Genomic DNA, 12,004 nt, shown 5'->3' on the forward strand with positions numbered 1-12,004 from the left:
CTTCAAACGCTGATATTACGCCTTTATATAATAGAAACAGCGACAAGCAGGGAGGAAGTGGCTCTTGCTCTTGCTGTATAAGTGACCCGTTGGAGAGTCAGGCATCGGCACTACCACAGATTTACATATATTCACTAGACTGCTCGCCAAGGCCCTCCAAGTTACGCCGTGGGTGTGCCCAGTTCATCCAAAACCGACGACTTCAAACACTTCACTCCCACCCTGTTTCCTGACCCTAACGTTGATTTTTAAGAAAAACTGAGACATCCATCATCTTCCTGAGAAAATTCTGCATCACACTATCATAGAATTGTAACGAAAATCAGAGTTAAATGACTATATGAAAAGAAGAATCAAGGATGACCTAAGAAGCGATACAAAGCGGTACGGCTCAAAAGAAGAAGAAGAAGGATCAGCTGATGGGCCCCGTGACCGTGACAGTGAGTCAGAGAGGGGCGGCAACTTGATCAGGATGATGTGCCGGCGTGCGGTGCTGCGGTCCGCCTGCTGCCTGCTACTGGTGCTGCAGGGGTGCCACGCCTACAAGTACAACACTTACTTCTTCAGGCAGCGGGTGAGGAACAGGCAGCAGCAGAAAGGCTCATAAGTCATGGCCGGGGCAGGAAGTGACCGGCACTTCTGTCACTCGGCAGTCTGTTGTTTACTTTTTTATTCGTGGATTTAGTTACCAGGGGGTCATTTAAGGGATTGTTAAGCTCCTGGCCTTAATTTCTTCATCAATCACCTCGTCAGTCAATGTTTCGTGGCCATAATTTCAATCTTACGCAGTCATTATTGTTTGATAATTCGTGGATTTGAAGTCACCAGGGAGATTATTCAGAGGATTTTGAAGTCCCTGGCCATTATTTCTTCTACAGTCTTTAGTTCATGGCCATAATTTCTCTAAAAAAATGGGTATATAACTAATATATCAAACAGGTTATAAAAACTGCAGTTGGTCAGCTGCTGCAGTATATAGGAATGTTTTACAATATTATTGATTATGCACTTTACTTATTTCTATCAATGTTCTAATGAAACAACAATGAATGAAACAAAGTTACTCAAGACCCTAGTGTACATTTAATTGCATAAATTTTCTGTTTTGCAAAATAATTTAAATATCGTAACATTAAATTTCAACTTTTCTGACTCCCATTCCAGTAACTGGCCTGCAGGTACTGACCATATCACCAAGCTACTTGTGGTCATGGCCTAACAAATTCAAAGTATATTTGGTAATACTTTATAAGAAGTCCGCCTCCCCCTTCGCCACTCCAGCCCCTCCTACCCCCTAGACAAGCCTGGGGAACTGTGGGAAACTGGGGTTTGGGGGGGAAGCCAAAATCACTGATAAATGGGCTTCCAAAATTTCCCTAGAAAAAATCCCTAAATGAAGGAAAATTCCCTAGTCTCGAAAGTAAGGAAAGTACTAACTTTATAACCTAACAGCCCCGCTTGCCCCCCTGCTAATCAAAGGGGGCTGCGCCCCCCTCTGGCCCCCCCCCACATGTATGATGTGCCGGAAAATCTTTTTTTTTTTTTTTTTTTTTTTTTTTTTTTTGAGCATATTTAAACTACTCCAACTTGAACTTTGACTTTGCGACCCCCTGGACCCTAACCAAGGGGCTGCACCCCCTGACCATGTAGGGAATTTTCTTTAATTTAGAGATTTTTCTAGGGAAGTTTTGGAAGCGGGGGGGGGGGTCCAGGGGGGGCACAGCCCCCTTGGTCAGGAGGGGGTCGAGGGGGGTGAAGCCCCTCGTAGTTTAACTTGGAAGCTGGTAACCCGTAGCTGTGGGACTGAGATGATCTTGCAGCTTGTATATAGTCTTGCTATCATATTAATAAATGATATCTAAGTTACATAAGCGTGTCTAGAAGGCGTACAGCAGTTTGCGGGTTAAATATGCTCCCCACCGAAAAAAAAAAAGCGATTTTCCGGCGCATCATACATGTGGGGGGGTCCGAGGGGGGCTGTTAGGTGATAAAGTTGGGACTTTCCTTACTTTCGAGACTAGGGAATTTTCCTTCATTTAGGGATTTTTCTAGGGAAATTTTGGAAGCCCATTTTTCGGTGATTTTGGCTTTCCCCCCCCAAACCCCGGTTCCCCACAGTTCCCCAGGCTTGTCTTGGGGGGTAGGGGGGGCTGGAGTGGCGAAGGGGGAGGCGGACTTCTCATAAAGTATTACCGTATATCTCATCTAGGTCTGCAGTGCTGGTGAGCGATTCTTCTTATTCCCCTGGTGAAGACTCTAGAATCTATACCAAGGGTCAAGTTGTTTTGTGCCTCAACTCGCGCTCACACTGCATCATACTAAACACGTTTCCCCATTGCCACTGTACAGGTGGACCACTTCAGCTTTGCCAACCAGGACACCTTCATCCAGCGCTACCTGATCAGCGACGAACACTGGGACCAGAACAATGGACCTATTTTCTTTTATGCTGGGAATGAAGGGGACATCACTCTCTTTGCTGAGAATACAGTAAGTCCTTTATAGAGAGTGTTTCATTGTTGCAAGTAACTGAAAGCGGATTTTTTTATATATACTGTAGTTTTATTTTGGGATTTTTGCCTTAGTACTAAGTGGATTTTTTCTTATTATTCTTCAATTACACTCTTCAAGCCAGTTTCTTAGGCTTGACAAAGTTCACCTGTATTATCATTCTTGTTCCAGGGTTTCATGTGGGAGATTGCTCCAGAATTTAAAGCAGTGGTAGTCTTTGCAGAGCATCGATATTATGGAGTCTCGGAACCATATGGCAACAGGTCACTCACCGTAAGTATTAAATGGTACATTAATAATATTGATACTCATTTTGATATAAAAAATTTAAGAATAAGCATACTACTCCATTACATCATGTATTTTGATACTTTAGGTGTCGTACTAATGGTTTATGCTGTTCGTGAAATGATAAAGTTGTATTATATTGATTTGGGTTTTTGGCAGGGGAAAAATTGAGTGAGAGCAGTGAGGGTTTGGGGAATGCTCACTGGAGGATGGGGGATAAGGAGGGATGGATGAGTTTTGTTCAAGGCCACCTCATTAAGGAATAAGGTAACAAGCAGAAGAAGAAAGATGTTTAGGTTAATCCTTAAAAGCTCATCAGTTATTATGCCACAAGGGAATTTCAATGGCTCAAGAGGGAGAAATAAATAAATCACAAAATATGCAGTCTTTCTACATTAATATTTCCTCATCATGTGTTTCTTTTCAGACTCCAAATTACTCAGGCTACCTAACATCAGAGCAGGCACTGGCAGACTATGTTGATCTCATCTCCTACCTGAGGTTTGCCCTGAAGGGGGCCACAAGGAGCCCTGTGGTGGTCTTTGGAGGCTCATATGGAGGAATGCTGGCGGCTTGGTTCCGCATTAAATATCCTCACATTGTTCAAGGGTGAGAAGCAGAGGATTTCATTTAGTTGTATAGTTATGTAGCATGTGGGATTGCAGAAAGATGAACATCAGGGAGGAGAGAGAATACAATTGTCAAGAGTGGGAGAAACACAGGCCATCCAACCCCATAAGGGAAAAAAAAAGACCTTATAGAAGAGGAAGAAGTTATGTAGGGTTTATGTTCTTTATATAGGTACAGTATTAGTTCCTGTAAATGGTATCTACCGACAACTTGATCCCTTTCAAGAAGCAAGTAGCAAAATACCTCTGCAATCTAATTTGACTTTGCATCTTTGAACTTCTCCTTTTTCCTTTTATTAGATTGCCATTTTGCAGGCCTTTCTTTCTGTGCTGTTGTGCCTTTAACTGACTCCTTTGCTGTAAAACATACATTATACAAAAAAGTATATTCCAGCAAGTAGGTAAATCAGTGTTAGGCTACTGCTACATCACTCATGAGCTGTATAAACATCTAGTGCTCAGTCAAATGTAATATTGCAGTATTATTTATTGAATGTAAAATATTATATTTGAACCTCAGAAGCATGGGTACAAATGCCATCATACCTTGAAATAAAAGTTTTATTATTATTATTATTATTCTAAGAGCTGAAACAGGTAGAGAGGGAAAGGGCAGATGCTATGCTTACATACACAGACTTTCAGGGATAGAGTACTGATCATTGCCAACCCTCCCTCCACAGAGCCATTGCAGCATCAGCGCCCATTCGCCAGTTCACCGGCATGACTCCTTGTGATAAATTTGGAGAACTAGTGACAGCTGATTTTGCCAAGGCCTCAGAGAATTGTGCAGAGGTCATCCGAAAGTCCTGGGCTGCCATCAATGCTGTTACTGCAACTGGTGAGTTTATATGATTGTCATTATCATTATCATTATCATCATTTTAAAGGGGGGGCGTACAAGTTTGTGACCATTAAGAGTATCAGATATGAATGAATTGTAGTGAGTACGTTTTGGTTAGCGACTTGGAAACCCTCTTCGCAAAATCCCAGTTCTCCATTCTCATAGCATGTTCAAACCACCTCAGTGAATTATGTTTTATCCATTCCACCACTCCACAGTATCACCTGATTTTTTAAACATCATATTAGTCTTCATCAATAATAGTGTGGCTGATTTGTCATTTTCGACCCGTTTCTCAAGGCGCAGTTTATTGGTTTTGTTGATTATTTTATATCACTCTTTGTGACTAAATTTATAATATGTCAACTTTACACTTCCTACATTTTTAGCTAACTCCATCATCAAAATGGAATTAAGTCAAAGCAGCCACATAACTGTTGATAAATACTAATATGACATTTAAAATATCTGGCATGTATCTCTTGCTCTCACATCCATTCGACAGCTAAAGATCTCTTCCTGTCTGTATTTTGCAGAGGAAGGGATGACTTGGCTCTCCAACGCATGGAGGCTGTGCAAGCCACTCAAGAGCAAGGCGGATGTCAGGGAGCTGAAGGACTATCTCACCAACGTGTGGACCAACCTGGCCATGGTTGACTACCCTTACCCTGCAAACTTCCTTGCTCCTCTGCCAGCATATCCAATCAAGGCGAGTTTGTTTTATAGTCATAAATTAGGTTTTATCTATTTAATAGGGCCTCTCCAGACCCCTTTCATGCTACGCTTTATCTTTTTTACACTTTTGGTGTTGGCTACTTCTGCACTGTGAATGTTAAGCATTTGTTTTAAGACCAGAAGTCAAAATAACCACACCTTCAGAAACGGTACCCACCTATCATCAAACTGAATTATACTCGAGTTGCTAGAAACAAAATTACAGCCATGAGTGAAATACTTGGGAGACAAAGCATCTCATATTGCTTTATCCTGTTCACCAAGGCAGAAACAGACTTGTTTACATTTGGCATTCAGGGGTCATATTTCCCATCAATATACACATCTGAAAACCTGCAAACAATGAGTAATATACATTTTTTCCTGACCAGCAGTTGCTTTGTTGGGACATCTGACTTGAAATAGTAACTTGTATTTCTGAATCCTGAAACAGAAAAAAGAACTGAGTTCACCAAGAAAACTACCTCCTAGACGTTTTTCTGGGTGGCTAAGCGTGGTGCTGTGTAAATAGCCAGTATAGTTTATCAGAAGATGTTTTGTTGTAACTGCCTTTATTTATATGTTCAGTACCTTAGTGGTGGGAACTACCATTTAATGTAAGCTAACTGTAGGTTGTCATTTGGAGAGTGTCATATTGATTTTAGACAAGGGAATGGTATTTGGTTGTGTTTGTCCAAGTAATGGCCAGATCTGCACAACACATCACTTTGCATGTGTTTTACTTCCTAGGAAAGATAAACTCTAACCCTGAATTATAGTGAGGGGAGCTCAGAAATATATATATAGAAAAGAGTAGGTGTTATTGTTTGTCTTCTGTCTCCATCTCATGGAATCCATACTTGATGTTGAGAGCTATAAAGATTTCCATATTTCTTGTCAGCCATATAAGTTACAGTTTCAACAGGTGGTGTGCCTTAAGCTGACAGACCCAAACCGTGAGGGCAAGGAGCTGCTGCAGCATCTGTTTGGTGGCCTCACAGTTTACTTCAACTACACCGGAGAAAGCAAGTGTCTGAATGCCGATGAACAGGCCGATGTCCGCCTGGATGACCGAGGGTGGGACTTCCAGGTGAGTTTATTTGTCTTGGAAAGGCAACAACAGTGCATGTTTCTACTTGGACTGATTTGAAGTATTTCAAACCATGCACCAAATAATTTTAATACTAGACTAAATTATATTACGTTAAAAGTTTTCATAAATATGAATACTTAACCCTGTAAATCATGTGTAATCCAACTTTAATCACTCATATTCACCATATAGAAGTGCTTCACTATGCCCCATTGAAACCCCCACCCACCTCTGTTTATCAATCTTCTTGTTGCTCTGATGCCCTTTTCCTGTGGGTAACTTCCCTTGAGGAGGTGGCCATGGCAGAAGACTCCAGGTCTCCCTGTCTGTAAACTCCTTTTGCAACACGGGTGTACCGATGTATCAGTGGTATCGGCACATTTTAAGAGTATCGGTATCGGCTGATTTTATGCCGATACTACCGATACTTGAAGGAGTTTTGTACGTCGCATGTCACTCGTTGCAAATAATTTTGTTCAACAGAAATTGGATTTTCTAAATTGTTGAAAAAATATTAGAAAAGTGTAATTATCTAGTATCATGGTACTACATAGTTTGGAATTTCCTGCGATTTAATTTTCATCACTTTTAAAGTCTAAACTATAAGATTCATATTACTTTGAATACAAGTATATAATACTTAGTATAAAGTATAGCCTATGGTACCGTGGACGCGTACAATACAGGTTTAGTACTAGTAGCTTCGGGGCGGAGCCCCTCCACTCGCCTCATTTGCCTGCCTCAGTCAGTCAGACGGTCGCCCCGTAACGGGGCACGCTGCCAGAGTCTGAGGATTTCTTCACAGTCTTCTGCCTAAATGTACGGCAATTAAGGTAAAGCTAACCTAGCTGAGTCAACTAGACCTCATGAGGCGCCTCCTCCCTCACCCCTTGTCGAAATTCATGGGGGTGGGTGTTAACACTTGGGTTAACCATGGACTGCTGCCTCGCCGCGCCGTATACGGTTAATATTCGCTTCCGTGGTGCAGTGGTCAGCATGTCTGGCTACGAATCTGCGGGCCTGGGTTTGATCCCGCTACTTATTACTTCTTTTTTTTTCTTCCCTTCAATGGTGGAACAACGAGTAGTGGGTCTTTTTTTTTCAGGACATTTGATATTGCCCTTTAGCTGCTGGAATTGTTGTATAAAAAAAAAATCAGTGCGCAGGTATCAGTATCGGTCAAATATTGGGGTATCGGTATTGGTCAAAATTTTGGTATCAGTACATCCCTACATTCATCCCCCTTCCCATTTCACTCCGTCATGTATTCCTTAATCCTAGCGATACACTTTACTGGTGATCGCCCTGCCCCCCCAGAGTAGTTTTTTCCTTTTTGAGTACTATAGTCTGTTCCACAATAGCTGGCGGAGTTTCCTTCAGGGGTGGACTCGCTGACTTGGTATCATTGCATGGGGGATGGTATTGTGTGCTCATTGGCCAATTCTTAACTTGTTCTGATGTGCATAAAATTGACTTTGTATTCCTACCAAAACCCTTTGTGAGTTGTAAGGTAACAGATTGCACCGATAAAAACTAATGCAATAATATATTTATTGATAAGTATGTGCCTTTTGAACTATTATGAATTAATTTGAAACGACATCCATAACAAAACTAAGTCAGAACTGCACGTAAACGGACAATGTCCAGCGACTGAAGCAACTGTTGAGGCTAGACTTTTTTTACTACTTTTTACTACTACAAAGTGCTAGGCTACAGTCTAACTCATTTATTGTAAGATTTCTTGGTATATTTTTAGGCCTAGCTTAGTCATAATGTGTAGTGATACTACAGAGTCATAACGGAAGCATTGACCTTCTCATTTCTTTCATTGTCCTATCATTATTCCTGAAATATGTTTCTAATATTTGTGGGTAATAAACTAATAAATAGCAAGGAATAGCAATCATAAGAATAACTACATTTATATATCAGTAGTGTTGATTTTAATAGGTAGCAGAGAGTGAGAGATAGGCTATGCCATGGCAAATGAAATTGCCACATATTAGATCTAGTAAAAAACAGCCAATGAGTGACACGGAGACTGTCACTCAAGCAATGACGCCAAGTCCGCGAATCCACCCCTGAAGGAAAATCTCCACCAGGTTACGTGGAACCGATTATAGTCAGAAATTCCAACAGTCCAAATTCATGCAAACAGGAAAATATAATGCCCTGAGGAATAACAGTCTGAAATCCTTAACCCCTAAAGGGCGGGTGATGGGTTTTTCTGGCTGCCAAGTAAAGAGCGGGTGACAGGTTTTTCTGGTCTGCCTTTTTCCACTGTAATTTTGAAGTTTGCGTGGGGATTTATGGGTCAGTGTGACTCCTAGGCCATTCTCAGTGTTTCTGCAACTGTAACAGTGACAGACGGATTCTTTTGATCTTCCTTGTCTGATTCCACACCCGAGTGTCCACACCCAGCGACCTTGACTCCTCATAAACCTCCTCTTGCTCAAAAAGTGAGTGCAGTTGGGAGAGAGCTGAAAGTGACTTCTTGAAGCTTCGAAAGTGGTGTTAGTGGTGAAGACAGTGACGGCAACAGCATTGAACTCCAACCCCATGTCTTATTAGGACGGCTGAGCGCCGTTATTGTACAACCTTGGTTTGGTGGCCTTCCTCTTGATCAGTCTCATTATGGTGATGGTGGAAGTGATAGTGAAGCCCCTGAGGATGCATCCTACCACCCTTCAGGGTTATAAGTCCAGAATCTAAGGGTAATGAAGGGGCATTGCAGCTGGGTCGAGTGCAGGGAGGGAGAGGGCCGCACGCCACACCCTACCACCCACAACCTATGCAGCGCTCGGAATGAAGGTCTGCTGCGAGGCAGAAGTTACTGCACTTTATCATGTCACCACGAAGGCACCACATGATTTACAGACTTAGGGTTTGTGGCAGATTGAAGAGGAAGGATAGATAAAGGGAATGCTCATAAATTTAAAGCTCTTGGCTTAGGCAGAGCCGTGAAATTGCTAATGGAAAGTGAGCAAATTTCGGAAAAATGTCAGAACATTGCCGTACCAGGAGAACCAGTTTCACGGTACAACCCCATCCTTTTGGGATGAAGGGAGGAAATTGCAGCATAAAAAAGTAATTATTCAAAATCTGAAGTACATACAGGAGAAAAATACAGATTACTGGACTTTCCTAGAAATTGCTACAGCTACATGGTGTGTGTTTGTGTCAGCCAACACTCCCCTCTCACCCTTAACACAGTAACCTCCATCCCCGGTGTTTGTTCACAGGCGTGCACGGAGATGGTGATGCCGTTCTGCTACGATGGTGTGAAGGACTTCTTTGAGCCGGCGCCATGGGACATCAAGGAGTACTCCGAGAACTGCCGCAAGACTTGGGGGGTGACGCCTCTCCCCTACATGGCGCCGCTCATGTATGGAGGCTGGGACTACTGGAACTACACCCACGCACCCTCCAACATTGTGTTCAGGTGGGAAGCCTTTTCTTGTTTTGCTTTTTATTGTGATTTTTATTTATTCTATTTTTGAAGAGTTATTTATGTGTTTATATATTTAGTAAGGAGTTCAAAGTCTTCTTTTGGATCATCCCACTTGAAAGCAAAAATATTAGGCTATCTTGACTCTGCATCCTGTTTTTAATGGACAGGAGTAGATGATAGAGATGTAACTGATCTTTACTGTGGCAGCAATGGGTTGTTGGATCCCTGGTCAACGGGTGGAGTGCTGTGGAACGTGAGTGACACTGTTGTGGCGGTCATTATCCCCGAGGGGGCCCACCACTTGGATCTGCGTGCTGCCAACCCAGCCGACCCACCCTCAGTACTGGAGGCACGCAGGATTGAAAAGGAACACATTGCAAGATGGATTGGGCAGTATAGGCAGCCAGAAGACTCTAATTAGATACCCCTTGGAGCTCTTGAGAGGGTGACCAGTACATCTCCATCCCTCCTGCCCACTCTCATACTTATTAAGTTAAAGAGTACACATGACCTGTATGGATGCCCTGGAGCTATTTCAGTAGTACACATTACCTATTTGGACACCTAAGATCTCCTTCAAAGGGTGACCCATGCACCTCCACCCCTCCTGGCAGACTCCCACTCCGTCCCTGTATGTGGGAGTCTGCTCACTCTCCCACGCGCTCAGGAGTACTCATGACCAGGTACTGCAATGTGTCTCTCTACTTAACATACCATTGTTATATATTTGTGTTAAGAGTTTAAATTTTGTAGCAATATCTTAAGACAAGTTTAGGGTTGACTTTGATATGAATACTATTTTTCTAGACAGTTACTACTTCTACTACTTATGTACTATGACTACTGCATACTACTTATACAGTATACTACTACTATTTTTACTACTACTATTACAACTACTACTACTACTACTATTACTACAACAACCACCACTACTAGAAGAACTTTTTTAGGTAGGCATTTAATTTGCTCCTAAATCAAGCGCATCATAGGCTTGTATAGTGGCCAAATTTTTACAACTGATTCAATTTTCCATGAGTATAAATAGTGGTTGTAATGGATACATTTACATAGTACAAGATGATGAGGTGATAAAATCCTTGTAATATGTTCATTTAATTGGCTCATGAATGATCTATTGTTTGCCATCGTTTTGTCATGGTATATCATGTGGAGGAAGTGTTCAGTCACTAAGCTTTCATTTGGCATTCAAGTTTATTGTTATAGAGCAGGGGTTCCCAACCTGGGGTGCTCACATCCCCAGGGGGCCACATGGAATCTCAGGGATGCAATAAAAAGTGGCTTGTGAGGATTAATTTTATTTTTTGCAATATGTCTCAATAAAATAGAATCTAATTGCTCAAATTTGCATTTTATACATTAAGTTAAAAAAATATTTTTAAGCTGAATTTGTTTACCTGCAGTAATATATGTTGTTGAAAGATTAGAAATTAGACTTTTTCAAATGAGATATTACTTTTGTTGGGGTGCAGACATTAATCACAGTTATCCTGGGAGTGTAGTGCATTGGAAAGGTTGGGAACCACTGGTATAGAAGCCTCTATTTTTCCAGACATGTCCTTTGTATATGGGGACTGCATTTATTTGTTTTTTCCTGCATCATTACTCTTTACTACTGGTTGTGACATTAATGATGTGAGTGCTCATCACAAGCTGTATGTATATTGTCTGTGTCTATGTAGACAATAACCATGAGTTGATATTGTTTTCCAGGCTGAGATAGTTTATCTGAAAGTTAGATGTCGACATAGCCATTTAAGAGGACAGTCAGGAGTAGCCGTACAGGTGTAAACACATGCTGTAGGAGACAGGTATGTGGAAGAGTTTGGTTAGTAGTGATGTGTATTGAAGAGTGAGAAAGGAAGAGGTTTGTTTGTCTGTTCCTACATGCCATTCTTGTTAGTGCTCACATTAGGGGGCAATAATGACTTGGAAAACTGAGCAGAGGTATAGAAGTAAAATACCGTTGAAATGAAGAAAATCTGTCAGTCTTTATTTTAATATCATGTAATGAATAAGATCTATCAGTGTTTGCTTTTTTCCCAGTACAGGAAGCAACTCAAGGGCACAAAACAAAACATGAAAAAAGCCTGCCAAGTGCTGGGTGCAGTAAGGAAAGTCAGTTCCAATACCTGTTGGAGAATGTCATATCAGCCTTGACTTTGCTAGTATGTATCTATATCTCACTTTCATACCTCGGCTCAATATTCAAGAGTGTTTTTCCTTATGTGAGCACAAATTGGAATGATGCAGAAATTGGAAAGTATACTGACATGGAATAGTGTGGTAAGTAGAGATGTGTACTGAAAAGTGAGAGGATAGTAGTGAGTAGCTGTAGCATATATTGCAATTTGTCTTTTTTTTTTTTTCCCATCAGTGGAAACAGCTATAGGGCATAACAAACAGAAAACAAAAGCCAGCCAAGTGCTACTCCAGTACGGGTAAAGAAT

At 41.5% G+C, this 12,004-nt stretch overlaps 1 protein-coding gene across 1 annotated transcript; it reads left to right on the forward strand.

Moving 5' to 3' along the window:
* The first annotated feature begins 103 nt into the window (after positions 1 to 103).
* LOC126997956 (lysosomal Pro-X carboxypeptidase-like) lies at positions 104 to 11,418 on the forward strand. The gene is made up of 9 exons (XM_050859217.1): positions 104 to 574; positions 2,350 to 2,490; positions 2,683 to 2,784; positions 3,227 to 3,408; positions 4,112 to 4,269; positions 4,809 to 4,981; positions 5,912 to 6,076; positions 9,325 to 9,524; positions 9,741 to 11,418. The coding sequence occupies exons 1-9, from the start codon at positions 341 to 343 to the stop codon at positions 9,952 to 9,954; spliced, it is 1,569 nt and encodes a 522-aa protein (XP_050715174.1). The 5' UTR covers positions 104 to 340; the 3' UTR covers positions 9,955 to 11,418.
* Positions 11,419 to 12,004: the final 586 nt, after the last annotated feature.

Source organism: Eriocheir sinensis, chromosome 13 (genome assembly GCF_024679095.1).
Source record: "Eriocheir sinensis breed Jianghai 21 chromosome 13, ASM2467909v1, whole genome shotgun sequence".
In the NCBI taxonomy this organism is placed as follows: domain Eukaryota; kingdom Metazoa; phylum Arthropoda; class Malacostraca; order Decapoda; family Varunidae; genus Eriocheir; species Eriocheir sinensis.

Coding starts and splice junctions, on each gene's coding strand:
- LOC126997956 (XM_050859217.1), top strand. CDS start 341: ATGAAAAGAAGAATCAAGGATGACCTAAGAAGCGATACAAAGCGGTAC. Junction 3,409..4,111: donor TATCCTCACATTGTTCAAGG/GTGAGAAGCAGA, acceptor CTCCCTCCACAG/AGCCATTGCAGCATCAGCGC. Junction 4,270..4,808: donor CAATGCTGTTACTGCAACTG/GTGAGTTTATAT, acceptor TGTATTTTGCAG/AGGAAGGGATGACTTGGCTC.